Source organism: Lepidochelys kempii, chromosome 2 (genome assembly GCF_965140285.1).
Source record: "Lepidochelys kempii isolate rLepKem1 chromosome 2, rLepKem1.hap1, whole genome shotgun sequence".
NCBI lineage: Eukaryota > Metazoa > Chordata > Testudines > Cheloniidae > Lepidochelys > Lepidochelys kempii.
In genome coordinates, this window is record NC_136381.1 from 256,904,330 (window position 1) to 256,929,090 (window position 24,761).

At 41.8% G+C, this 24,761-nt stretch overlaps 1 protein-coding gene across 5 annotated transcripts in view; it reads right to left on the reverse strand.

Annotated features, from left to right (window-relative positions):
- Nucleotides 1-24,761, reverse strand: part of LOC140907820 (sodium channel protein type 5 subunit alpha) — a 268,854-nt gene that overhangs the window by 65,191 nt on the left and 178,902 nt on the right. For 2 of the 5 annotated variants that reach the window (XM_073334667.2, XM_073334666.2), the window contains exons 7-10: nt 22,887-22,921; nt 21,167-21,185; nt 16,765-16,871; nt 255-409 (exon numbers count right to left, since the gene is read on the reverse strand). In XM_073334667.2, coding sequence (XP_073190768.2) covers nt 255-409; nt 16,765-16,871; nt 21,167-21,185; nt 22,887-22,921 — 316 coding nt within the window. Of the gene's footprint in view, nt 1-254; nt 410-16,764; nt 16,886-21,166; nt 21,186-22,886; nt 22,922-23,773; nt 23,933-24,761 lie in introns of all 5 variants that reach the window. The other 3 variants (XM_073334664.2, XM_073334662.2, XM_073334665.2) reach the window with 3 other exon arrangements.

Below are 24,761 nucleotides of genomic sequence, written 5' to 3' on the forward strand. Positions count from 1 at the left end.
GTAAAGTACTACTGCATGGGAGGAAGAGTGGAAGGGTCTGGCCTTAAGTTTTTAGTTAATATCTTTGTAAAATGTTGAGACAAGACAGTGAATTTACCAAGGGATAAGACAAGTTTTATTCCCAAACTAACCATCTTTAGGGAAATAAGCAGCAAAGGGTGAGTTTTCCTGAAGTGGAATGTAACTAGCCCATCATCTCCTTCCTTTAGATACACATACACTTTAAACCTAATGAGAGATTATGCTAAATTTACCAGTGTGCCGCTGCTTAGCAGGATCATGAATATGATGAAAGTTTCGAACCAGTTGTGCTCAACTATTCTGTAGCAGGTTTTCCTCAGCCTCCACCAAATTTTGCCTGCAAATGTTGTGGTGTCCACTGAACAGCAAGGGAAGAATCGGACACAGACTGAAAGGGGGAAAAAAAAAGAAACAGTCAAGAATATTTAATGCCCAGGGACCACCATGTGTATTTCTCAGACCTGAGAATATTAGAAAGCTCCGAGATGCTGCAAACTCTTTCCTCTTTCTTTTTTCTGTCATCCTCTTCTCCTTTTCTCCTTATCTACTCCTGCTTCTACCCCAGTACCAAAGAACGATCAAAACCACTTAAAGATGTCAGTTCTTTCTGGAGCTTCCTTCCACTAGTTTTTAATCGTGTTGGGAGTACTGGTAATGCTTTACCAGTGCTACCAGGCCTATCATGCTATGTTGTCTAGTCACAAACAGTGTAGCAGGATCGATCTAATGATTCTTGGCGGTATATTACCAGTACTCTCAATACCATTCTCAGCTTTGGTGATGGCAGATTCCTGGCATGAAGGTACCACAGAAGTTATTAATTAAAAAAAAGACAATTTGATCAAAGGGAGGTGAGGGTAGGTTGTTCCGAAGTACAAAGGTCTCAGGCCTCAGACAGAAAGTGTGGCCCAGTGGTTAGGGTACCAGCCTAGAACTCAAGAGAGCTGAGTTCAAATGTGCTCTACCACAGGTTTTCTGTGTGACTTTGGGCAAGTCACTTCGGCTTTGCCTACACTAGAAAATTAGGTCGGCATAACTATGTCACTCAGGGGTCTGAAAAATCCACACCTCTGAACAGCATAGTTAAACCCACCTATGTCCCTGTATAGACTGAAGAATTCTTCTGTCAACCTAGCTACCACCTCTCAAGGAGGTGGATTACCTCCTGTGATGAGGGAACCCTCCTTTCAACTGTAGACAAGCCCTTTGACTATCAGGGCCTCAGTTCCCTATCTGTGAAGGGGGGATAATAGTACTTCCCTACCTCATAGGGGTGTTGTGAGGATAAATACATTCAAGACTGTGAAGCACTCAGATACTAAAGAAAAGAAGGTCCATATAAGTACCTAAAATAGATACAAAGTGTAACAGGTTTGGCAATTTCCTGCAATATCCTGGACAAACCTTACTGAATGTTAAGAGTATAGCAGTAGGAATATACACTGGCCACCTGACCAGGATAATGAAAGTGACTATGAAATACTAAGGGATCTAAGGGAGGTTAGAGAGGGTACAAAACCAAAAAACTCAGTAATAATATGTGACTTCAACTATCCTCTATTGAGTGGGTAAATGTCACCTCAAGGCATGACGCAGAGATAACATTTCTAGATACCATAAACGACTGCTTCTTGGAGCAGCTAGTCCTGAAACCCACAAGGGGAAAAGCAATGCTTGATTTAGTCCTAAGCGGAGCTGAACTGCTCTGTAATAGTGACCATAATGTAATGAAATTTAGCATCCTTGTAGAGGGGGAAATACCAAAAAAACCCCAAAACTCCATCACAGTGACATTTAACTTTAAAAAGGGGAACTACACAAGAATGAAGATGCTAGTTAGACAGAAAATAAAAATAGCAGTCGCAAGGGTAAAATGCCTGCCAGCAGCATGGAGGCCACTTAAAAACACCATAATAGAGATTCAGACTAAATATATCCCCAAATCAAAAAAGACAGTTGGAGAACCAAAAAAATACCACCATGACTAACCAGCTAAGTAGTGGAGGCTGTTAGAGGCAAAAAGGCATCCTTTAAAATTTGGAAGTCAAATTCTAATCAAGAAAATAGGATGGAGTACAAACTCTGGCAAGTAAAATGTAGAAGTATAATATGGCAGCCCAAGAAAAAATGTGAGAAGCAACTAGCTAAAGATGAAAAAACTGTCAATAAGAAGCCTGCCAAACAGGCAGTGGGACCACTAGACAACAGTGGTGTTCTAGGAGCACTCAAGAAAGACAAGACCAAGACCAATGCAGAGAAGCTAAATGAATTCTTTGCATCAGTCTTCACTGCAGAGGATATGGGAGAGATACCCACATCACAGCTATTCTCTTGGGGTGACAAATCTTAAGTACTGTCCCAAATTGATGGGTCAGTAGAAGAGGTTTTAGAACAAATGGGTAAGTTAAACAGTAGTAAGTAACCAGGATCAGATGGTATTCACCAGGAGTTCTGAAGGGACTAAGAAATGAAATTACAGAACTGTAGTAACCTGTCACTGAAATTAGTCTCTGTACCAGATGACTGAAAGGTAGCTAATGTAACATCGAGTTTTAAACAGGACCCCAGAGGAGATTTTGGCAATTACAGGCTGGTGAGTCTATTGTACCAGGCAAATTGATATAAATGATTGTAAAGAATAGAATCATTGTACGCAAAGAAAAACACAAGTTGCTGGGCAAGAGTCAACACAGCTTTTGTAAAGGGATGTCATGCCTCACCGATCTATGATAATTATTTGAGGGAGTCAACAAGCCATGTGGATAAGGGTGATCCAGTGAATATACTGTACTTGGATTTTCAGAATGTCTTTGATAAAGTCCCTCCTCAAAGGCTCTTATGGAAACTAAGGTCTGGTCTACAATACAGACCTATATCGGTATAACTGCATTGCTCAGGGGTGTGAAAAATCCATATCCCTGAGGAACGTACTTATCCCAGCCTAACACCCCATGTAGACAGCGCTATTTTGGCAGGAGAGCTTTTCCCACTGACATAGCTACTTCCTCTCAGGAAGGTGGTGCAGCAGCGCCGATGCAGCGTTGTAAGTGTAAATGTGCCCTAAGTAGCCATGGGATAAGAGGGAAGGTTTTCCCATGGATCAGTATCTGGTTGAAAGATAGGAAACAACAAGTAGGAATAAATGGTCAGTTTTCATCAGTGGTGGGCAACCTGAGGACCGTCAGGGTAAACTGCTGGCGGGCCGCCAGTTTGTTTACATTTGCACGGCCACCCACAGCTCCCAGTGTCCGTGGTTCATTGTTCCCGGACAATGGGAGCTACGGGGAGCAGCTGGGTGCCTGGGCAACAAAATGGTAGATGAAATTCAATGTTGATAAACACTAAGTAATGCACATTGTAAAACATAATCTCAGCTATACTTGTAAAATGATGTGGTCTAAATTAGCTGTTACTACCCAAGAAACAGATCATGGAGTCACCGTGGATAGTTTTCTGAAAACATCTGCTCAATGCACAGCAGCAATCAAAAAGGCTAACAGTATGTTAGAACTATCAGGAAAGGGAGAGAAAATTAGACAGAAAATATCGTAATACCACTACATAAATCCATGGTGCATCCACACCTGGAATATTGTGTACAGTTCTGGTCACCCCACCTCAAAAAGGCTATAGTGGAACTTGAAAAGTTTCAGAGAAGGGCAACAAGGATGGTGTAACAGGGGTGCTCACCGTGCCCCGCTGGGTTCAGCCTCCTGGCCCCGCTCCCCGATGAGTCAGGACCACTGCAAGCTGGTGCAACACCCGTGCTCTTTATTCCTGTGTCCGGTCCCCACCACCAAGCTCCAACTATTTACAGATTATTTCTAGATTTGGCCTAGCACAGGCCTCTGTGGCAACAGGGGAGCAGGCTCCTGGCTCCTCCTGAGCCTACTCTCCCCTCCTGGTCTCCGCCCCCCCCTCCTCGGACTCACGCCCAAGCTTTTTGCCCCGGTTAACAAGGCTGGCAGGTGTGGCTAGTTTCCAGGCCAGTCCTAGCCAGTGGCCCAGCCCCAACCCATTTCCCCCGATTGGACCTGGAGTGGCAGGAGCTTATTAGGGCTTCCCCTGGAGTGCCCTGCCACAGATGGTCAATGGTATGGAATGGCTTCCATACTAGGAGAAATGAAAAAGATTAGGGCTGTTCATCTTAGAATAGAGATGACTGAGAGGGGATATGACAGAGGTCTATAAAATCATGAATGGTGCGGAAAAAGTGAATAGAGAAGTGTATTTACCTTTTCGCACAATACAAAAATCAGGGGTCACCCAATGAAATTAATAGGCAGCAAGTTAAATACAAACAAGAGGAAGTAGTTTTTCACACAATGGACAACTAACCTGTGGAACTCATTGCTATGGGATGTAGTGATGGCCAAAAGTATAACTGAGCTCAAAAAAGAACTGAGTAAGTTGAGGTAGGATAGATCTATCAATTGCTATTAGTCAAAACTGTCAGGGATTCAACCCCATCATTGGAACATCCCTAAACCTCTGACTACTAGAAGCTAGAAGTGTAAACCAGAGGTGGATCACTCCCTGTTCTGTACACTTCTCCTCAAGCACTGTTAGAGACAGAATACTGGGCAAGTTGGACCATGGTCTGACCCAGTAGGGCAGCTCTTCTGCTCTTACGTTAAATAAGTTTAAGTATCTTATGAGCTCACTCTATTAAAATGAAAATGTTTATGTATTGTTCTGGGATTGTATGTAACTTGTTTAGGAGACATGACTCATGTCTTTGGAAACGTTATGTGCTCAAATGGATTCTTTTAAACAATGGGCTGACACAAGAGTTATTTAACTTTTTCCCAGGAAATCTCTAGGTGGAGGGGAAAGCAAATGCACCTACTCCAATTAAGCAAGAACTCAGTCTTTTAACCTTTGCAAGACCTTTTGTCTATAGATCACCTGTTACATGGGGATAGATCAAAGACCTCAAAACTGTATAAAGAAGTAACTCACGGATTTGTGAGTGTTCATGTTCTGAGCAAAAGGAGTGATGGACTATTAAGCACAGGAAAACCCCTGGGTGGGATATGAAGGACTATTCACTGGCCAGAGCCCTTTTTGGAGTCAGGGGGGTGATTTCTGGTGTTGGTTCTTTCATTGCTTTAAACATGTTTTCTCTGTAATACTTTTACCTCAAGAATAAATGCGCTTGCTTAGAAAGTGCTAAAAGTGTGGTTGCTTAACTGTGGGCAACTACACTGTTTACCATCTCTGAGAAAAAAAGTAAAGCTGGCAGGCTTATGCAGTCTGACTTTGCTGGGGAATTCACAGTGTAGGCAGGAGGCTTTGCAGCCTGGAAATAATCCAGTGAAGAGGAAGAGAGACATGTTTTCCAAGAGAGGCAATGGCTGGGGAGTCAGAAACCTAAGAATGGGTGTCCTTGGTGGACCATACAAGGGGGGAATACAGGTACAGTTGTCCTAAACTGAGACACACACAACTATCCCCATCCTTCAACACACTGGCTTTTCCTAACATTCTTGACAACTGTCTGCTATGCCAGAAAGCCTGGTGTAAAATGGGAATGGACAAACCCATCTCCCTGGTTTAAAAGCTTGTTTCTTGCGTCTTCAGGTTTGCCTTCGGTAGGAATTCATGACTGAGAGGAGCTGACCATAATTTACCTTATCTACGATAATCTGCCACCATCATGTCAACTAATTAGACTACTTAACATACAATAAGATTTCCTAGAGGAGACATGCCCTAGAAATTACTATGGTTCTGAAAAGCAAGATACAGACCCCAATTTTGCTCCCAATATTGAAGACAAAGGGACTTTTGCTACTAAGTTCAATGGAAGCATGATCAGTCCCTAAGGTAATAAAATATCATATGCCAAATCCTTCAGTAGCTAAAACATGGTGTAGGTTACTAACTTACATCTGAAGTGTAAAAGAAATGGCCAACAAGACAATTCAGGCTATCTTGCAATGTTCTGGAATGCTGTGTTACTGCATATAGAAATGATAGTCATCAAGAGATGGGAAGGAAAGGATGTACTTGGAAAGGGGGCGTCGTCAGCCATAAAAGGGACCTGCCAAGGGCATGTCAATGTGGAAAGTTCCACTAAGGTAATCCTGAAGTGGGCAGCTGTGACGTGATTGCCGTAGCCTCTTGACCATTTCAGCTTACATTCCTCCCACCTCCAAATGTCTCCAGCAAACAGAGCTCTGCACAAGCACAGCCCAGACTATTCCTTGTATAGTTTCATTCTGGTACTTGATCAATTGCAGGTCCAATTTTAAGAACATTAAATTAATAAAATATTTTAAAAGAATTTAGTGTTGGTAAAAGATGCCAGTTTGATGGTACAGGAGACTGAAGTCCTCTACCTCTTTACAGATCAGGTACAGCTTGAACGAGGGAAGGTTCTACCCCATCAAATGTTTCCTTCCTAAAGCCTTGTCTTGGGGCAAAAGGCTAGTTCAGTCTCCACAGCCATTCCATTCTTCTGGCTGACACTGCTAAAAGGGTGATCAGTGATGGTGATTTGTGTCATGTGAATATCTGTCCATTAGGAACACAAGGAACAAGATTAAGGGAAACATTTGCAAAAATGCCTTAGTGCTGTAGAAGCCTATGTCTCAGTTTCAAAAGTGATTTAGGCACTTAGTTCTAGAGACAAAAAGAGACTTAGAGGCCTGACTGACACTTTAGGCACTTAAATCCCAGATTTAGGCATCGTTAGTATTCAAAACTCCCACTCAGCTGCCATCTAACCGCACAGACAGCTAAATAAAGTTTTTGCAGTAGAAGTTCCTTAGGCACCGACATTTCTTTCTCTGGGCATATACCTTGCTGCCTCATTGGTTTCCCATACAGTAGTTTAAGCATAGAGTGGCAAAATCAGAACCTCAGAGAGGGCCAAATCCATTGCTAGTGTAAGACAGTGCCTGTTAAATCAATAAAGTTGCACTGGTTTGTATAGTGGTGAATTTGGCCCAAGAACAATGGCTGTGTTTTCAATTCATATCAGAACAGTGCATGTAATTTCTGACTAAAAGAGGGACCTTTTCACCTGGGAACATTTCCAAATGCATTAGCCTAACATAATGTCATTTACTTTTTGTCTGCTTTTCATAACTACTGAGTTATTCCCTTCTCCCACTGTGGTCTCCTGTAGTGAAATCATAAATTACATAATGCTAAATTTGTGACCTGACAATAGCTTTCCTGTGAGTAGAGTGTGAGCAGAGTGTATGTGTCCTACACAGCAGACTTCACTGCAGCTACAGGTAGAAGGCAGTGCTAGATTGTAAGAGAGAAAGCTCTTACTCAAATGTCTGCAATAATGACAAATTAATTATGGAAAAAGCAATAGCAAATTTCCAATGCAGCTAGTGTAAATATTTTTGTTTGCATTCAAGTTTTGCAATCTGCAAATCTTCTGTTAAGATAACTAGAAACTATAGAGCTATCAGACCCAGTCTCACTACCTTTGTGCATTCTGATGCAAGTATCTTCATTACAGTGAGCTATATTATATTAATATATTACCTTACAGGCTAAAACACAAGCATGATGTCACACTAAAAACTTGGTTTGTAATCACACTGAGGCTTTCTGTAGACCCTTTGTTAAAAATCCACAGTTATTTAATACCTAGAAATACATTTAAATACAAATACAACAGTCAAAACTCCATCAGTTGGACTGGGAGCCTGATTATCTGTTGTAAATAAAGAAAACAGATTAATTTCTTGCATGACATGGCACAGAATAATTTGCACTTGAGTAATATTTGGTAGACTATATTTGGTTATTGATATATTTTCATTAAAGCCATTTTGTAGTTACCTTTTGGCATAAGGTCCTAATTACACTCACTTTTCAACACAATAAAAGTTTACTATATTTGAGCAATAAATTTGGGCTGCTGTAGAACATGTAAGGATGTACCAGCATTGATGTGATTCACTGATTCATAGATTCCAAGGCCAGAAGGGATCATTGTCATAATCTAATGTGACCTTGAGTACAACATAGGCCATAGAACTCCCCAAAAATATAAACTCCTACAGTCATATACTTAGAACTCTGCAAGAACATATTTTTTCCAAGCAGGGTTGCTATGGGCCAGATTATGGCCAGACATGTGCAGAAGAGGAGATGAGGTGCAAGGCACTCCCAATTGTCTGCAGAGACCCACTGTGTCCTCCCTCCCGTGCATGTGGACAGGACTGGGTGGAGTTGTTGCTCCATAAATGCACTGGCTAGCACAGCTGTACTGGCAAATCTGGGGCAGCAGGCTGCGCCAGATAGTGGCTGGCACAGAGTAATTTCCCCTCCACCCCCAAATCCAGAAAGAGGGTCTCTGAATCACAATCTGTGTCCTGGGCTGCTCTTGGGATAATGCACACATGGGCTTGTTACAAAGACACAATTTACCCATATGGTTCAGTGCAAATGGGTTTGCAGACTACAGGGGTGGAGATTCCCTCCACCCCTATTCCCTTCTTTGAGGACATTTAAAAATACAAGGTTGTGAATGTATCCATTTAATTTTGAATTGTTCCATCACATTTTAAACATGCTATAATAATAAGGCCTATGTGGGAGAAGCCAACTTCACTAGCTGAGGAGATGTCTAACTTTAGTCTACTCTCAAATCTGGTGCTTTCCATCTAAAATACTTGAAGAGTCATTCAAAGCCAACTACTAACTTTCTCTCACCCAGGTTTCAGATTGCACCATAATACAAAGATTTTTGTGTGGAAGGCACCCAACAGTCAACTGAATGCAACCAATCCAGGTCTCTTTCTGTTCTAGTTTCTTTGGACCTCTTGGCAATATTTGGCACTGTTACTCACTGTATACTGTTGGCATGTTCAGGGTCTTTTGTTGGCCTTGGCTTGGTTTTAATCATATTTGAAACATCATCTGGTGACAGACCTTATGGGTCAGTTGAAGATTTGTGCTGCAGTGTTTTTCAGGGATGTATCGGAGGTCCTTTTTCTCTTTTGTATTTATAAATTGCCACTAGCTGCAACTATTAGGGATTGTGACTTGAGTTTTCACTGCTATTCAGATGATACTCAGATTTATTTCACCTTGCCACTGAATTATCCAGCCATGACATCTACATTAATTGTTGCTAAAACATCAGGTGGTCGATATCATATACTTTCATGGAAGTCAATGATTTAAGCAAAACAAAACGGAGATCTTGTTAGTTGGTACTAAGTGCTTGCTGAGCAGGGCATCCACTCCAGCAATTCCTCTGAAGATATTTTTTGAGCCTACAGCTAAGTTTAAAGAGTCTATAGCTGGGAAATTTACACATAGAATCATAGAATCATAGAATATCAGGGTTGGAAGGGACCCCAGAAGGTCATCTAGTCCGAACCCGCTGCTCAAAGCAGGACCAATTCCCAGTTAAATCATCCCAGCCAGGGCTTTGTAAAGCCTGACCTTAAAAACCTCTAAGGAAGGAGATTCTACCACCTCCCTAGGTAACGCATTCCAGTGTTTCACCACCCTCTTAGTGAAAAAGTTTTTCCTAATATCCAATCTAAACCTCCCCCACTGCAACTTGAGACCATTACTCCTCGTTCTGTCATCTGCTACCATTGAGAACAGTCTAGAGCCATCCTCTTTGGAACCCCCTTTCAGGTAGTTGAAAGCAGCTATCAAATCCCCCCTCATTCTTCTCTTCTGCAGGCTAAACAATCCCAGCTCCCTCAGCCTCTCCTCATAACTCATGTGTTCCAGTCCCCTAATCATTTTTGTTGCCCTTCGCTGGACTCTCTCCAATTTACCCACATCCTTCTTGAAGTGTGGGGCCCAAAACTGGACACAGTACTCCAGATGAGGCCTCACCAATGTCGAATAGAGGGGAACGATCACGTCCCTCGATCTGCTCGCTATGCCCCTACTTATACATCCCAAAATGCCATTGGCCTTCTTGGCAACAAGGGAACACTACTGACTCATATCCAGCTTCTCGTCCACTGTCACCCCTAGGTCCTTTTCCGCAGAACTGCTGCCTAGCCATTCGGTCCCTAGTCTGTAGCTGTGCATTGGGTTCTTCCGTCCTAAGTGCAGGACCCTGCACTTATCCTTATTGAACCTCATCAGATTCCTTTTGGCCCAATCTTCCAATTGGTCTAGGTCCTTCTGTATCCTATCCCTCCCCTCCAGCGTATCTACCACTCCTCCCAGTTTAGTATCATCCGCAAATTTGCTGAGAGTGCAATCCACACCATCCTCCAGATCATTTATGAAGATATTGAATAAAACCGGCCCCAGGACCGACCCTTGGGGCACTCCACTTGATACCGGCTGCCAACTAGACATGGAGCCATTGATCACTACCCGTTGAGCCCGACAATTTAGCCAGCTTTCTACCCACCTTATAGTGCATTCATCCAGCCCATACTTCCTTAACTTGCTGACAAGAATACTATGGGAGACCGTGTCAAAAGCTTTGCTAAAGTCAAGAAACAATACATCCACTGCTTTCCCTTCATCCACAGAACCAGTAATCTCATCATAAAAGGCAATTAGATTAGTCAGGCATGACCTTCCCTTGGTGAATCCATGCTGGCTGTTCCTGATCACTTTCCTCTCATGCAAGTGCTTCAGGATTGATTCTTTGAGGACCTGCTCCATGATTTTTCCAGGGACTGAGGTGAGGCTGACTGGCCTGTAGTTCCCAGGATCTTCCTTCTTCCCTTTTTTAAAGATTGGCACTACATTAGCCTTGAAGGTGCACATGAAGGTGCTCAAAGAGAAATTGCTCCCCTCTTAGACTCGGAGTGAGGAGAAAACTGGGACCAGAGGTTCTCTTTGAATGATCTTCTCTGAGACACAGAAGACAATGCACCAGTTGCAATTCTGCTAGCAATACAGAGAGAGCACGTTCCAGTGGAAGTAACAACACAATAGTGTTGCAATGTATCTGGAGGAAAAAATGCCAAAATAGCTGGCACTGAGCGGATGCTGCTTTCACACTAACTGGGCGCAAGAATGTTTCCACTGGCTGAAGAAGAAAATTCATTTTGGACTGAACCAAATCACAATTTTTTTTGTTTTCTTGATGAAACAAAACAAAAACGTTTTGGGTTGAAATGCCATTCACCATGCCACTGGAGAAAGAAAGGGTGCCTGCCCTGTAGCCCCATCATTCAAGCACTCCCACAAGATGTGGGAGATCCAGTTCAATTCACCCTCCACCTAATGAAGAGGAGGGATTTGAACTTGTGTCTGCCATGCTAGATCGCACACCCTGGTTCTCATGGGCGACTTTAATCATCCTGATATCTGCTGAGAGAGCAATACAGCGGTGCACAGACAATCCAGGAAGTTTTTGGAAAATGTAGGGGACAATTTCCTGGTGCAAGTGCTGGAGGAACCAACTCGGGGCGGAGCTCTTCTTGACCTGCTGCTCACAAACCGGGAAGAATTAGTAGGGGAAGCAAAAGCGGATGGGAACCTGGGAGGCAGTGACCATGAGATGGTTGAGTTCAGGATCCTGACACAAGGAAGAAAGGAAAGCAGCAGAATACAGACCCTTGACTTCAGAAAAGCAGACTTTGACTCCCTCAGGGAACTGATGCGCAGGATCCCCTGGGAGAATAACATGAGGGGGAAAGGAGTCCAGGAGAGCTGGCTGTATTTTAAAGAATCCTTATTGTGGTTACAGGAACAAACCATCCCGATGTGTAGAAAGAACAGTAAATATGGCAGGCGACCAGCTTGGCTTAACAGTAAAATCCTTGCTGATCTTAAACACAAAAAAGAGGCTTACAAGAAGTGGAAGATTGGACAAATGACCAGGGATGAGTATAAAAATATTGCTCGGGCATGTAGGAGTGAAATCAGGAAGGCTAAATCACACCTGGAGTTGCAGCTAGCGAGAGATGTTAAGAGTAACAAGAAGGGTTTCTTCAGGTATGTCGGCAACAAGAAGAAAGCCAAGGAAAGTGTGGGCCCCTTACTGAATGAGGAAGGCAACCTAGTAACAGAGGAAGTGGAAAAAGCTAATGTACTCAATGCTTTTTTTGCCTCTGTCTTCACGAACAAGGTCAGCTCCCAGACTACTGCACTGGGCAGCACAGCATGGGGAGGAGGTGGCCAGCCCTCTGTGAAGAAAGAAGTGGTTCGCGACTGTTTAGAAAAGCTGGACATGCACAAGTCCATGGGGCCAGATGCACTGCATCCAAGAGAGCTAAAGGAATTGGCGGATGTGATTGCAGAGCCATTGGCCATTATCTTTGAAAACTCATGGCGATCAGGGGAAGTCCCAGAAGACTGGAAAAAGGCTAATGTAGTGCCAATCTTTAAAAAAGGGAAGGAGGAGGATCTGGGAAACTACAGGCCAGTCAGCCTCACGTCAGTCCCTGGAAAAATCATGGAGCAGGTCCTCAAGGAATCAATTCTGAAGCACTTAGAGGAGAGGAAAGTGACCAGGAACAGTCAGCATGGATTCACCAAGGGAAAGTCATGCCTGCCTAATCTAATTGCCTTCTATGATGAGATAACTGGTTCTGTGGATGAAGGGAAAGCAGTGGACGTGTTATTCCTTGACTTTAGCAAAGCTTTTGACACTGTCTCCCACAGTATTCTTGTCAGCAAGTTAAAGAAGTATGGGCTGGATGAATGCACTACAAGGTGGGTAGAAAGTTGGCTAGATTGTTGGGCTCAATGGGTAGTGATCAATGGCTAGATGTCTAGTTGGCAGCCGGTGTCTAGCGGAGTGCCCCAAGAGTCGGTCCTGGGGCCGGTTTTGTTCAATATCTTCATTAATGATCTGGAGGATGGTGTGGATTGCACCCTCAGCAAGTTTGCGGATGACACTAAACTGGGAGGAGTGGTAGATACGCTTGAGGGTAGAGATAAGATACAGAGGGACCTAGACAAATTGGAGGATTGGGCCAAAAGAAATCTGATGAGGTTCAACAAGGACAAGTGCAGAGTCCTGCACTTAGGACAGAAGAATCCAATGCACCGCTGCAGACTACGGACCGAATGGCTAGGCAGCAGTTCTGCAGAGAAGGACCTAGGGGTGACAGTAGACGGGAAGCTGGATATGAGTCAACAGTGTGCCCTTGTTGCCAAGAAGGCCAATGGCATTTTGGGATGTATAAGTAGGGGCATTGCCAGCAGATCGAGGGAAATGATCGTCCCCCTCTATTCGACATTGGTGAGGCCTCATCTGGAGTACTGTGTCCAGTTTTGGGCCCCACACTGCAAGAAGGATGTGGAAAAATTGGAGAGAGTCCAGCGAAGGGCAACAAAAATGATTAGGGGTCTGGAACACATGACTTATGAGGAGAGGCTGAGGGAACTGGGATTGTTTAGTCTATGGAAGAGAAGAATGAGGGGGGATTTGATAGCTGCTTTTAACTACCTGAAAGGTGGATCCAAAGAGGATGGATCTAGACTATTCTCAGTGATAGCAGATGACAGGACAAGGAGTAATGGTCTCAAGTTGCAGTGGGGGAGATTTAGGTTGGATATTAGGAAAAACTTTTTCACTAGGAGGGTGGTGAAATACTGGAATGCGTTATCTAGGGAGGTGATGGAATCCCCTTCCTTAGAAGTTTTTAAGGTCAGGCTTGACAAAGCCCTGGCTGGGATGATTTAGTTGGGGATTGGTCCTGCTCTGGGCAGGGTGGTGGACTAGATGACCTCCAGAGGTCCCTTCCAACTCTGATATTCTATGATTCTATGCTGAAGCTGAATGCCCAAACCTCCGAGCTGTAGGGTCTTCTGCAGTGAGCCTCTCTTGCTGAAACTTAAATAGTCATATCAAATTCACAGACAGTTTTGGTCAACCCAATGCTGCATTTTTTGGCTAATAAACTATTAGTCTGAAAAATTTCATCCAGCTCTACTCCCTAGCTAGCTAGAATTTACTAGTTGCCAGAGGACTGACCTCACCCTGGATTCATTTTTAAATGGCCTAGGAATATTCTCAGTTAACCATTTTTAGCTATTTTTGAAAGGAGACTCAAGGAGCTTGGCTTGTTTAGCCTAACTAAAAGAAGGTTATGGGGAGATATGATTGCTCTCTATACATATATCAGAGGGATAAATACCGGAGAGGGAGAGGAATTATTTAAGCTCAGTACCAATGTGGACACAAGAACAAATGGATATAAACTGGTCATTGGGAAGTTTAGACTTGAAATTAGATGAAGGTTTCTAACCATCAGAGGAGTGAAGTTTTGAAATAGCCTTCCAAGGGAAGCAGTGGTAGCAAAAGACCTATCTGGCTTTAAGATTAAACTCGATAAGTTTATGGAGGAGATGGTATGATGGGATAACATGATTTTGGTAATTAATTGATCTTTAAATATTCATGGTAAATAGGCCCAGTGGCCTGTGATGGGATGTTAGATGGGGTGGGATCTGAATTACTACAGAGAATTCTTTCCTGGGTATCTGGCTGGTGAATCTTGCCTACCTGCTCAGGATTCAGCTGATAGCAATATTTGGGGTTGGGAAGGAATTTTCCTCCAGGGCAGATTGGAAGAGGCCCTGGAGGTTTTTCGCCTTCCTCTGTAGCATGAGGCACGGGTCACTTGCTGGAGGATTCTCTGCTCCTTGAAGTCTTTAAACCACGACTTGAGGACTTCAATAGCTCAGACATAGGTGAGAGGTTTATCGCAGGAGTGGGTGGGTGAGATTCTGTGGCCTGTGTTGTGCAGGAGGTCAGACTAGATGATCATAATGGTCCCTTCTGACCTTAGTATCTATGAATCTATGAATTTTGAAATACTGGCTAATTAAAGCTCTCTCTAAAAGTAGCCACACCATACAACTATTTGTAGCTAATATGGCTGGCTTAAACAAGCCACCCAAACTCCCAGGAAAACTGTGACCTCTGCAACCTTACAGCAGAATACTGTTTTGAGAATATTTATTATCTCCATTAATATCTGAAGGTAGAACCGCCGCCAGCAGCAGCACAGAGGTAAGGATGGCATGGTGTGGTACTTCCAACCTTACTTCTGCACTGCTGCCTGCAGAGCTGGGCCCTTAGTCAGCAGCCGCCGCTCTCCAGCCGCCCAGCTCTGAAGGCAGCAGCGCAGAAGTCAGGGTGGCATTGTACGGTATTGCCAACCTTCTGTGCTGCTGCTAGTGGGATGCTGCCTTCACAGCTGGGTCCCTGGCCAATGGCTGCTGCTCTCCAGCCACCAAGCTCTGCAGGCAGCACAGAAGTAAAGGTGGCAATCCCGCGACCCTGCTAAAATAACCTTGTGACCCCCCTGCAATTCCCTTTTGCATCAGGACCCCCAATCTGAGAAATGCTAGTCTCCCCCGTGAAATCTGTACAGTACAGGGTAAAAGCACATAAAAGATCAGATTTCACGGTCTGTGATGCGTTTTTCATGGCTGTGAATTTGGTAGGGCCCTAGTTATCTTCTAATTAAAGATTGTACCATGAAGCATAAGCAACCTTAATTCTGGCACCCCTAACTTTTGAGTGCTTGACTTTGCAACTCTAATAATGTTCTTTTAATGTAGGATTTTTGTGTGCAATTATAATTGCAACTTTTCAGTAAGGAATCGGGCTCACTGCTCACTGGCCTCAATAAGAAGTCTATTATGAGAGAATGGAAACACCACATCTAATCTACTGTATTGACTGGAATAGTTGCAGCATAGCAGCATGCTATCTTCAGTTAACTGCATTACTCTCTGACTATTGCTTTTAAGCAGAGCTGCCAAGAAAATATTTAGGTCCTAGAGACATTTGTAAGCCCTGCAGGGCTCCCTTACCTCATTCAATCATCTCTCTCACACTCAGACACATATTTTTGCTGATTTCACATGCTCTCAAATACCCTGGAAATTATCCCTGTCTGATCCCATCTGTGCTGCCCTGTTTCTGAGTATAATACTCCTTGAATTTTCAAAGGAATATAATTCACTGATTAACTAAAATTCACCTAACCGTCTTTCCCCCACAAAGAACTAATGAAACTGTGGAATCTAATTGAAAAATCAAAACTGGAATAGAAACTCACTTTGAGAAGAAACCGTATGTGAGAGACATTTCTCTAAAAGATTTAGCTAAAGCTAAGGGCTCTCAATACAGTTGTTGTGCTTTATCCCAGCATTTCAGTGATGGGTAGAGTTTAAATTGGTAAAATGCTGGCATATTTTGATATTAAAGATGGATACATAAAAGCATTAGAATACTATCTAATATAATTTACTTGAATGTCCCATTTGTATCATACTATCTGTCAGATCAAAGTTAGCGAGCATGCTAATCTTAATGTCTTTTACAGTACATTTTAGTTACTTTCAAACAACAGTAAGGAGCAGCCAGGAAAATAAATACAAACCAGTCCCTGGGAATCATGAACTTTCTAAGTGGTATCTACTAACCCATTACTTTCCAGTGAGCTCAGATTAGTTCTGTACCAATTCTGAGTACACACACGTCTTTGAAGACACAAAGCCAGGTCAAAACAACTTCATAAAATAAGCTGCACAGCACAAAGTATGATGCAAAAAGCCTATCAAGCTAAAAGCTGTGCAGCAATTTAGGCTTCCAGTCTTATCAGGCTTTAGAAATTCACAGACAAATGTTAACAAGTAACTGCTGCCTATTGCGTATGTGTTTGGAGCATAACAGTATCTGTGAAATGAAGTGCATCAGTGAAATACTAATGCAAGTAGCCAGAACACCTTGGTGTTAATGTGGAGACATTTTTGATAGGAGAACAGGAGCATTCTCACTTTATAATCACAGTGAAGTAAGCAGGTCCTTACCTTCTGGAAAACAGTTCTCAGGTTCCATTAACTCTTCAGCCAGGTCAGGGATCTGTTCCAGTAGCTCTGCAGAATTTCCCAAATCCACTGTGCTCCCTTCAGAGAGACTGATTTCATCAAGCTTGTGGGCAACAGGGGCAAAGATGAGGAGAACAATTTGATCAATTTTCCCTTAAGGAAGCTGCTGTGTTTTGAACTCAGCTGAACAATATCTCAGCAAAGAATTATAACAGGAAAAAACTGCCATGCATTGTATATAGCATCCATCATCTGTGATAATAATTCTACCTGTTCCTCTGTGTGTTTATTGTCAGGCCATCACCATGTTATCTACAACAAAATTATTCATAAGATAAAACTTGAGAGGTATTATTTTAAAACTTTACCCATTCATTAAAACAAAGCTCTTTTTTGTGACATAATCATATCTTGAGATTTAGCATGGGAGAGCCCCTAGCAGTTTTTGTGTGACATATGTCCTTTCCTCAGACCTCATGCACTGGAACAGAGCATGCAACCCTATTATGAGGTAATGTGGTCTAGTGGTTAAGGTACTCGATTAGGAGATCTGTTTCATTCCTGGGTCTGGGAGTTTCAGAAACTTGCCCAAGGTGACACGGCCTCTCTCTACATATCAGTTCCTCATCTGTAAAATGGGGATAATAATCCCTTTTCCTAAAGCATCACCTGTCTTGTCTGTTTAGAGTATAAACTCTAAAGGGCAGAGTGTGTGATATGATGTGTTGTAATAATGCCTGTCACAATGGAGCTCCAATGCTGGCTAGGGTCTACCAGGCAATACAATAATACAAAACAATAACTGTCAGGAGGCATAGGTTATTCTTTCAGTGACTCACTGTAATTTCTAATAAACCACTGAACCTATTTGAGCCTCAGTTTTTAATGCTATTATGTCCATCCATAAGATGACTTACCCATAATACTTACCCATGCTCGTAAAGTACTTTGAGATACTCAGGTGAAAGGTGGGATGTGTATGCAAACTATTTTTAATGAAGATGATCATGCAGTTAAACAACAGATGAACTACAACTTTAATACTTATTATTAATGTGAAAATGAGTCCTCTGCTTTCCAATGTACCATGTAAAATCTACAGCCAAATTAAAGCAGAAGCTAAAGTTGTATTAAAATGGACCAGATTGATCATTCCAGAAATGCTTACAAAGTGGGACGAAACCTATTCATCTGCAATTAATTACAACACCCCACAGGCCATAGTTTTGGACAGGGTTTACAATTCTCTGAATTCCCTGTGAAAAAGGGTTATAAACAATTAAAAAGCAGAAAAATATCATTTCGAGAGAGGGCAAAAATAAAGTTAATCACAGACTTAATTGGGCAACGCTTCTAAAATCCCTATTCAGAATGAAAATATGAGAATGGCTCAGTGTCTAGAGACGACCAAGACTAGATGAGAACAAGAATGGAAAAAATGCTGCACCAACTTTCAGCGCAGTCAGAACCACTGGGTACCCATTCGGGAGGGATTTTATTTGCCCATTTCCCTGTTGGGTTGTAAACACAGACAAACATGGATTGTTAAAATGCTTCCTAAGTTACATACATGACAAGACAACTTTATGATAAAGAAAGTAGAAACTCCAACTAGAAGAGAAACCATTTTGGATGTACTTCTCACCAGTAGAGAGAAAGTGTCAGATTGCGAGAACAGACTCAGTTTGGTACCAGTACCCACAGGAGTTCAGCATGGGAGGAGTAAGGGATTCACAGAATGCAGCAGTACAATTGCATTAGATTTCTGGAAAGTACATACTGAAGAATTAGGAAATCTATAAAGAAGTTAATGGAGGGAGGGATCTAGGGGGTAGCATTAAATACACCAGTGTGAAAGGCAGATGCGGAGTAGTTAAAGTAGAATAGATAGTGCTTTTGAGAAGCATTTAAAGAATAAGCAACAGCAATAGTGGCTTCAGAAGACATGGGACAAAGATCTGAGGATCTGTACGGGGAATGGAAAAGAATGGAGGCAACCACCCAAGAATCAGGAGAAAAAGAGTGGAAGGGCACGTAGGAGAAAGAAAAGACCAGCAAAAGAGACAATCGAGTTAATATTAGCCAGAAATGGAATGAAAACAATAAATTTTGAAATTTCCCACAAAATAAAATTCCATTTTTTTGTTTGAAGTCAATCCAAACATTTTGCTTTGATAAAACGAAAACATTCCTTTCTGATTTTAATCCCTTAAAACTTTTTAAAATTTTTATATAAAAAAATTTAATTTCAAAAAGATATTTTGAAATGAATAATTGAAATGTTCCATTCTGAAAATGTTTAAAGAGGATATTTCAACATTATCAAAATAATGCATTTCATTGTTTTCCTAACAAAACTGTCAAAAAATCAACATGCTTTTCTAAACATTTCAATTTTGCCAAAAATGGCATTTTTCATTAAAAATCATTTTTATGAAAATTCCTGACTCTTCTAGCTAAAAGGAATAAGGAAGGAAAGATATTTTCTAGAGACAAAGTAACATTTGATGAAGGAGATGTTGTTAATGACAACTCAAAAATGATGAAGATAATTATCACCTTTTCAAAATCTATGTTCAACATGAAAAATAACAGAATTCTGGCCTAGTAAGAAGTGAGGAAGATCCTGTAAAAATAATAAGTGCAAGTAAAGACAAACTGAGAACACCTGAACATACACAAATCTGCAGGTTCAGACAATATACTTTCTAGGCCACAAAGGAATTTGATAAACTTAATTAACATACCACTGACAATCATTACTGAACATTCATGGAAAAGTGGGAAGAGACAAGAAGACTACACAACAGCAAATATAGTCTTGAGCTTTGAAGAATGGAAAGGAGAATTATCCTGGCAATTGCCATTCATTAAGTCTTTGTTTGTAGATCTTTATTAAAGTAATGGAATAAATATTAAGAGAACAAAAACTCCTAGATGATAATAGAACCATGAACTGTAGATAGATTTATAAAGGCTTAAGGGTGGATTCTCTAGACCATCAAGGCCATCGTGCACCACAGCATTGTAAAATGGCTTTGGGCTGGGGAATTCCTTTACTGGCATACTGCTGGAATAGCTGTCACCTCCTGTGCCAGCTGCCCGGGCATAAGGAGAAAGAGAAGGCATGTCAGGGTCAGGGCATGAATGGCGGAGACTTGGCAGAACAGAACTCTGCTATGCCAGATCTTCCACTGGGGTAAGGTCTCCCCTAAAGGCCACTAGGGATATATCTATGTTGGAATAAAAGACCTGTGGCACGGCCGTGGCTACCCTAGGTCAGTTGACTTTGGTTGGCAGGACTTGGGCTGTGGGGCTAAAAATTGCTGTGTAGATTGAGGTGAGGGAGTATTTTTCCCTCGGGCTAGAGCCTGAGCTCTGGGACCCCATGAGCGGGGAGGATCCTAGAGTCCAGGTTCCAGCCAGAGCCCAAACAACTTCACAGCAATTTTACAGCCCCGCAGCCAGTCTCACCAGCCTGCGTCAGCTCAGGCAAAGGCTCAGGACACTGTGGTCAAGGGGCACCATAGTCAAGAGACAAGGAATGGGGCAAGCCTGCGGTGGGAAGCCATGGAAGGGAGCTCAGGGCAATTTGGGGTGGTAGCCCGGGGAGGCAGCAGGGGCCAGGGATAATGGGGGGATTGATGGGGAGGCACTGGGGCCTGGGGCTATGAGGGTGGAACCCAGGGAGGCAGTGGGTCCAGGGAACAGGGGAGATGGCGGGCTGGGGCAGGCAGCAGGGACCAGGGGTGGGTGGGTGGGGAGCCTGGGGATGCAGCAGCAGCCGGGGCGCCAAAATGCAAGTTCTTTCAGGGTGTCAGGATGCCCAACTCCCATTGAAAGTTGATGGGCATCCTGAAATCCCAGTCTTATTTCACAAAATTAGTGGATGGAAGGAAATGGCAGATACAACACATGAATCTTAGTAAAGCATCTGATTCAGTGTCAGACAAAAGTCTACTCTTAACATTAATTCTAATCAGTGTTAGGTCCAGCCTTATCTTTGTGAATGATGCAGAAGAGGGACTGAACAGTAAAATTACTAGACTGTATTAAACTGGAAGGAGTGCTGACCTGAAGCAAGGACAGAGGAAGAGAGATTAGAAACATGGATGGAAAATGAGGCTGGTCTTGGAAAAGTACAAACCAGTATATCTAGAGAAAAGATACCTGAAGTACAGATATTCAGTGCAAAGAAGAAACATGGACCCCTGTGACTCCAAGATATACCTGTAGTAACAGTGGAAAGCAAATCAGACATGAGTTTACAGTGGGATATAGCAATGCAGAAGACCTATGTGGTTTTGGACTGCATACACAGAAACATAATGTCTTAATATCAGGGGTAATATTTATTCTCTATGCAGATGTTGGGTTCCTATACCTGGAATACTGTGCTAGTTCTGGGTATCTCAACACCAAAATGATATAAATAAGGAGTTGAAAGAAAAACAACAAAAATGATTAGTGGGATGGAGGGCTTGGTTGAAGGAATGATTAAGCAAGACAATTAATGTGTGTAGCTTAGTTAAGTGTAGACTAAATGGTGTGTGTGTGTGTGGGGGGAGTTATAAATGTATTCTAAAATTTAAAAAGTATTAATTCATGAAAGAAGAGGAATAATTTATGATAGTGCAAATGACTGATGAGATGAAATTCAGAAAGGCAAAATTTAGGCTAGCTATCAGGAAAACATTCCTGCCAATGAGATCTACTAGGCTGGGGAACAGTCTGCTTTGGGAAATGGTGAAATCCCAGTTGCCTGAGACATTTAAAGATAGACAGGACAATATTCAATAGGGAAGATTAATTAGATCATCCTAACAGGTCTTTTCCATCTCCAGCATCAATGATTCTATTTCTCAAATGCCTCTGACAGTTCATATGAGATTAATTTTTAATCATATAATTTATTCTTTACTGACATCAACATTGTTTTATTCCCAGCACATTCAATGTTTCTTATGACTTCCTCTTACTGAATGAATCACTGAAAATCCTCTCTCTTGGGCCTAACAAATCTTTTAAGAGACTTTCTAACAATTACTTACTTTATATGGCTACTCACAAGTTCCTAGGACATTTATCAAATAGATCAACTTGTCCTTATTTGCCCTATGAGACCTCACAGAGATTATTTGTGAAGAGTAGGACTCTAGGCATTTAATGTCCATGCAGACTCCAACCTTCAAAAATAGCATCCTTTGGGCTTTACTCTTTAATGCTGGAATTCACAGCCTGATGTGAACTTCCGCTTGATTTCCAGTGTTCCATGGAATACTGCCATGTTTCTCCACCTCTTTTCAAGTAGCCACAAATAGAAACAGTTGTATTTTACTAGATGAAGACAGTATTTGTATTTTGGGACCCATTTAAAGGTGAGGGAGGAAATGGGGATTATTGTTTTATCACCATGTTACTGAATATATCACAGCTAGAATGTTCCAATAGAATCATAGGATTTCATTCCAAAATTAACAAAGGACATCATTTTCCAATTTCCTACTTTAGTGCAAGTTTCTTTCTCTGTAGAGAAATTAAAACCTACAGTTTAGGTGGGGGGGCAGAAAAAACAACAGACTAACACAATGTAAACCTGAAATTACGTTCTCCTCACTATTAGGTGACATGCAGAAAGCTTCATTCCTCACACCAAACAATTCCAGAGACAGACTTACATCTTCAGCCAATGGTATCTCTAGATCTTTTTAGCTTGTGATCTTACATCCTTTAGAATGTATTTTTTCCCTGAGTCTAGAATATCAATTGTTTCTGAGTCTCCTTTTTAAATTCAGGGCCCTTTTAATCTGGGGATGAGGGTTCAAATGAAAAGATGAGTATTACTCTAACTAAACAGTGTAAATATCTCTAATTTAAATGTTTTTATGACTAGTGAATTTTCTAGTCACAATATTACAAGTAGGAATCAATGTGTGTAGAAAGAATGAACTGGCTCAGCGAATGTTCCATGCTTCCTGGATTACCACAGAAATCCCTCCCTGTGACCTTTGCTAGGTACAGACTCTATAAGTATTTTATATTGGGGGTGGGGAACAGTCACTTTTTGCAAGCATGGACCTTAAAATTATGCCTTTTTGAACAACTTTCTTTCCCTTCTTCCAGTTCAGTTCCCATGGAACTCTAGTGGTCCCTACCTTCAAACAACTTTAGAACTACAAAAATAATACCTCTCAAAACATGGAATTCCAGATTTCAAATAGAACACAACACCAATCGATCTAACTATTATATCAGATGTTAAATTCATATGGAAAAAAAGCAAATAGGTAATCAGCATATTTGGACTTTAAAGCACTGGTGTCACCTAGTGTATTGAAACAATTTGTCAATATTTTTGTTCTGTTATTGACTGTCAGACTTCATGCAATACCACAGTAATGGTACCAAACTCATGAAGTAATTTGCATATCTCCCAGAGAAGACTGAGAGGCAGTTGGAAACATACTTTGGCTGACACCAACTGAATTACACCAGGGATTACTATTTATTTATTATTTGTGCCCTAGGTGCTTAAATTGTCATAGCTGTGTGTTGGCTCTGCAGTGCTAAAAAGAACAAAAACTTATTTTAATCCAATGAAATCAGCAGACATGCCTCTGATTGCATCCAAGAAACAGCTCTTTGTTTACATAGTCACTTTTCAGAAGGGCACAGCATGCACCTCAGATCCTAAAGCCACAGATGGTAACATTACAGTTTCTTCTATGGTTGCATTTCTTGATACCACTTGGATAACAGTTGCAAATATTTTTATTTTTAATGCATTTTCCAAGTTCTTCAGTGTTTTTATAAAGAACCTCTGCTCCTTTATCAAGGCTACTAAAGCTATTACCTATTATTTCTTCCTTGCCATTGGAGAGGTTCTTTGTTTTTTCAAACCAAATAAACCCACCTTAAACTCTATCGCATGCACTATTATCTTGGTCTACTGATTGCATGCAATATCAGGTAGGAAAGTTGTTTCTGTTACCTCTTTTTGCCCTAGTAGTAGTGGTGGTGGTGATGGCAGCTCAACCTTCAATTGTTTATCCACGTACAACTCACTTAACTCCTCACAAATCTCAGAGGTCTGACTCCGGACTCCTGGGCTTTTGCATTGCTGTCCCTTTAGTTGCAGCTGTTTTTCCTGCTGGAGATAATCCTAGATATATTTATTTTCTTGTTCTTTGGTAGCATGCTTATTTCTTAAGCAGAACTCCTCAGCTAGAACTATACTCCCTGAGGGATGACACTTGAAGGCAAAATGGCAAGCAACAAGATTACACATACTTATGCTGTAACTTTTGAGGTTTAGCAATTGTATATGTTAAGATGCTTTGCTGTAAAAAAAAAAAAGTGGGGGCACCCTTCTTCTCAGGCATGTTGTTAGAGGGAGGAATTGTCCTGCAATCTTGTCCATTTTCAGTCTCTATTTTTTGTGAGAGAATTTATCTCCAGTGACCGAAAAGAACACAAAGAGGTGCTTTAAGTTCAGCCAAATAATCAAGAGATGCAATCTGCAGTCACAAAATCAGGCAGCAGTACTTAGGTTATGTCTACACTACAGACCTTATAGGGGCACATCTCTACTGCTGCAGCTGCGACACTGTAAGGTCTCCCATGTAACCACTCTATGCAGATGGGGGAGAGCTCTCCTGTCGGCATAATTAAAAGAATCCCCAACAAGTGACAGTAGCTATGTGGGCATAGTGCTGTCCACACCGGCGCTTTCCTTGGTAAAACTAATGTTGGTCAGGGGTGTGTTTTTTCACACCCTTGACTAAGAAAAGTTTTACTGACAAAAGTGCTAGACAGTCTTAGTGTAAGCACTGAAAGTAGGTAAGCTTGCAATATTCTATAGTACAATACACATTTGTACTTAAGGGATGAAAGAAAACCACATGAAAAGAAGGAAAGATACAGATTTAAGAAGAAGGAAACCCACAGAACATCGAAAAAGATAAAACAATCTTAAAACA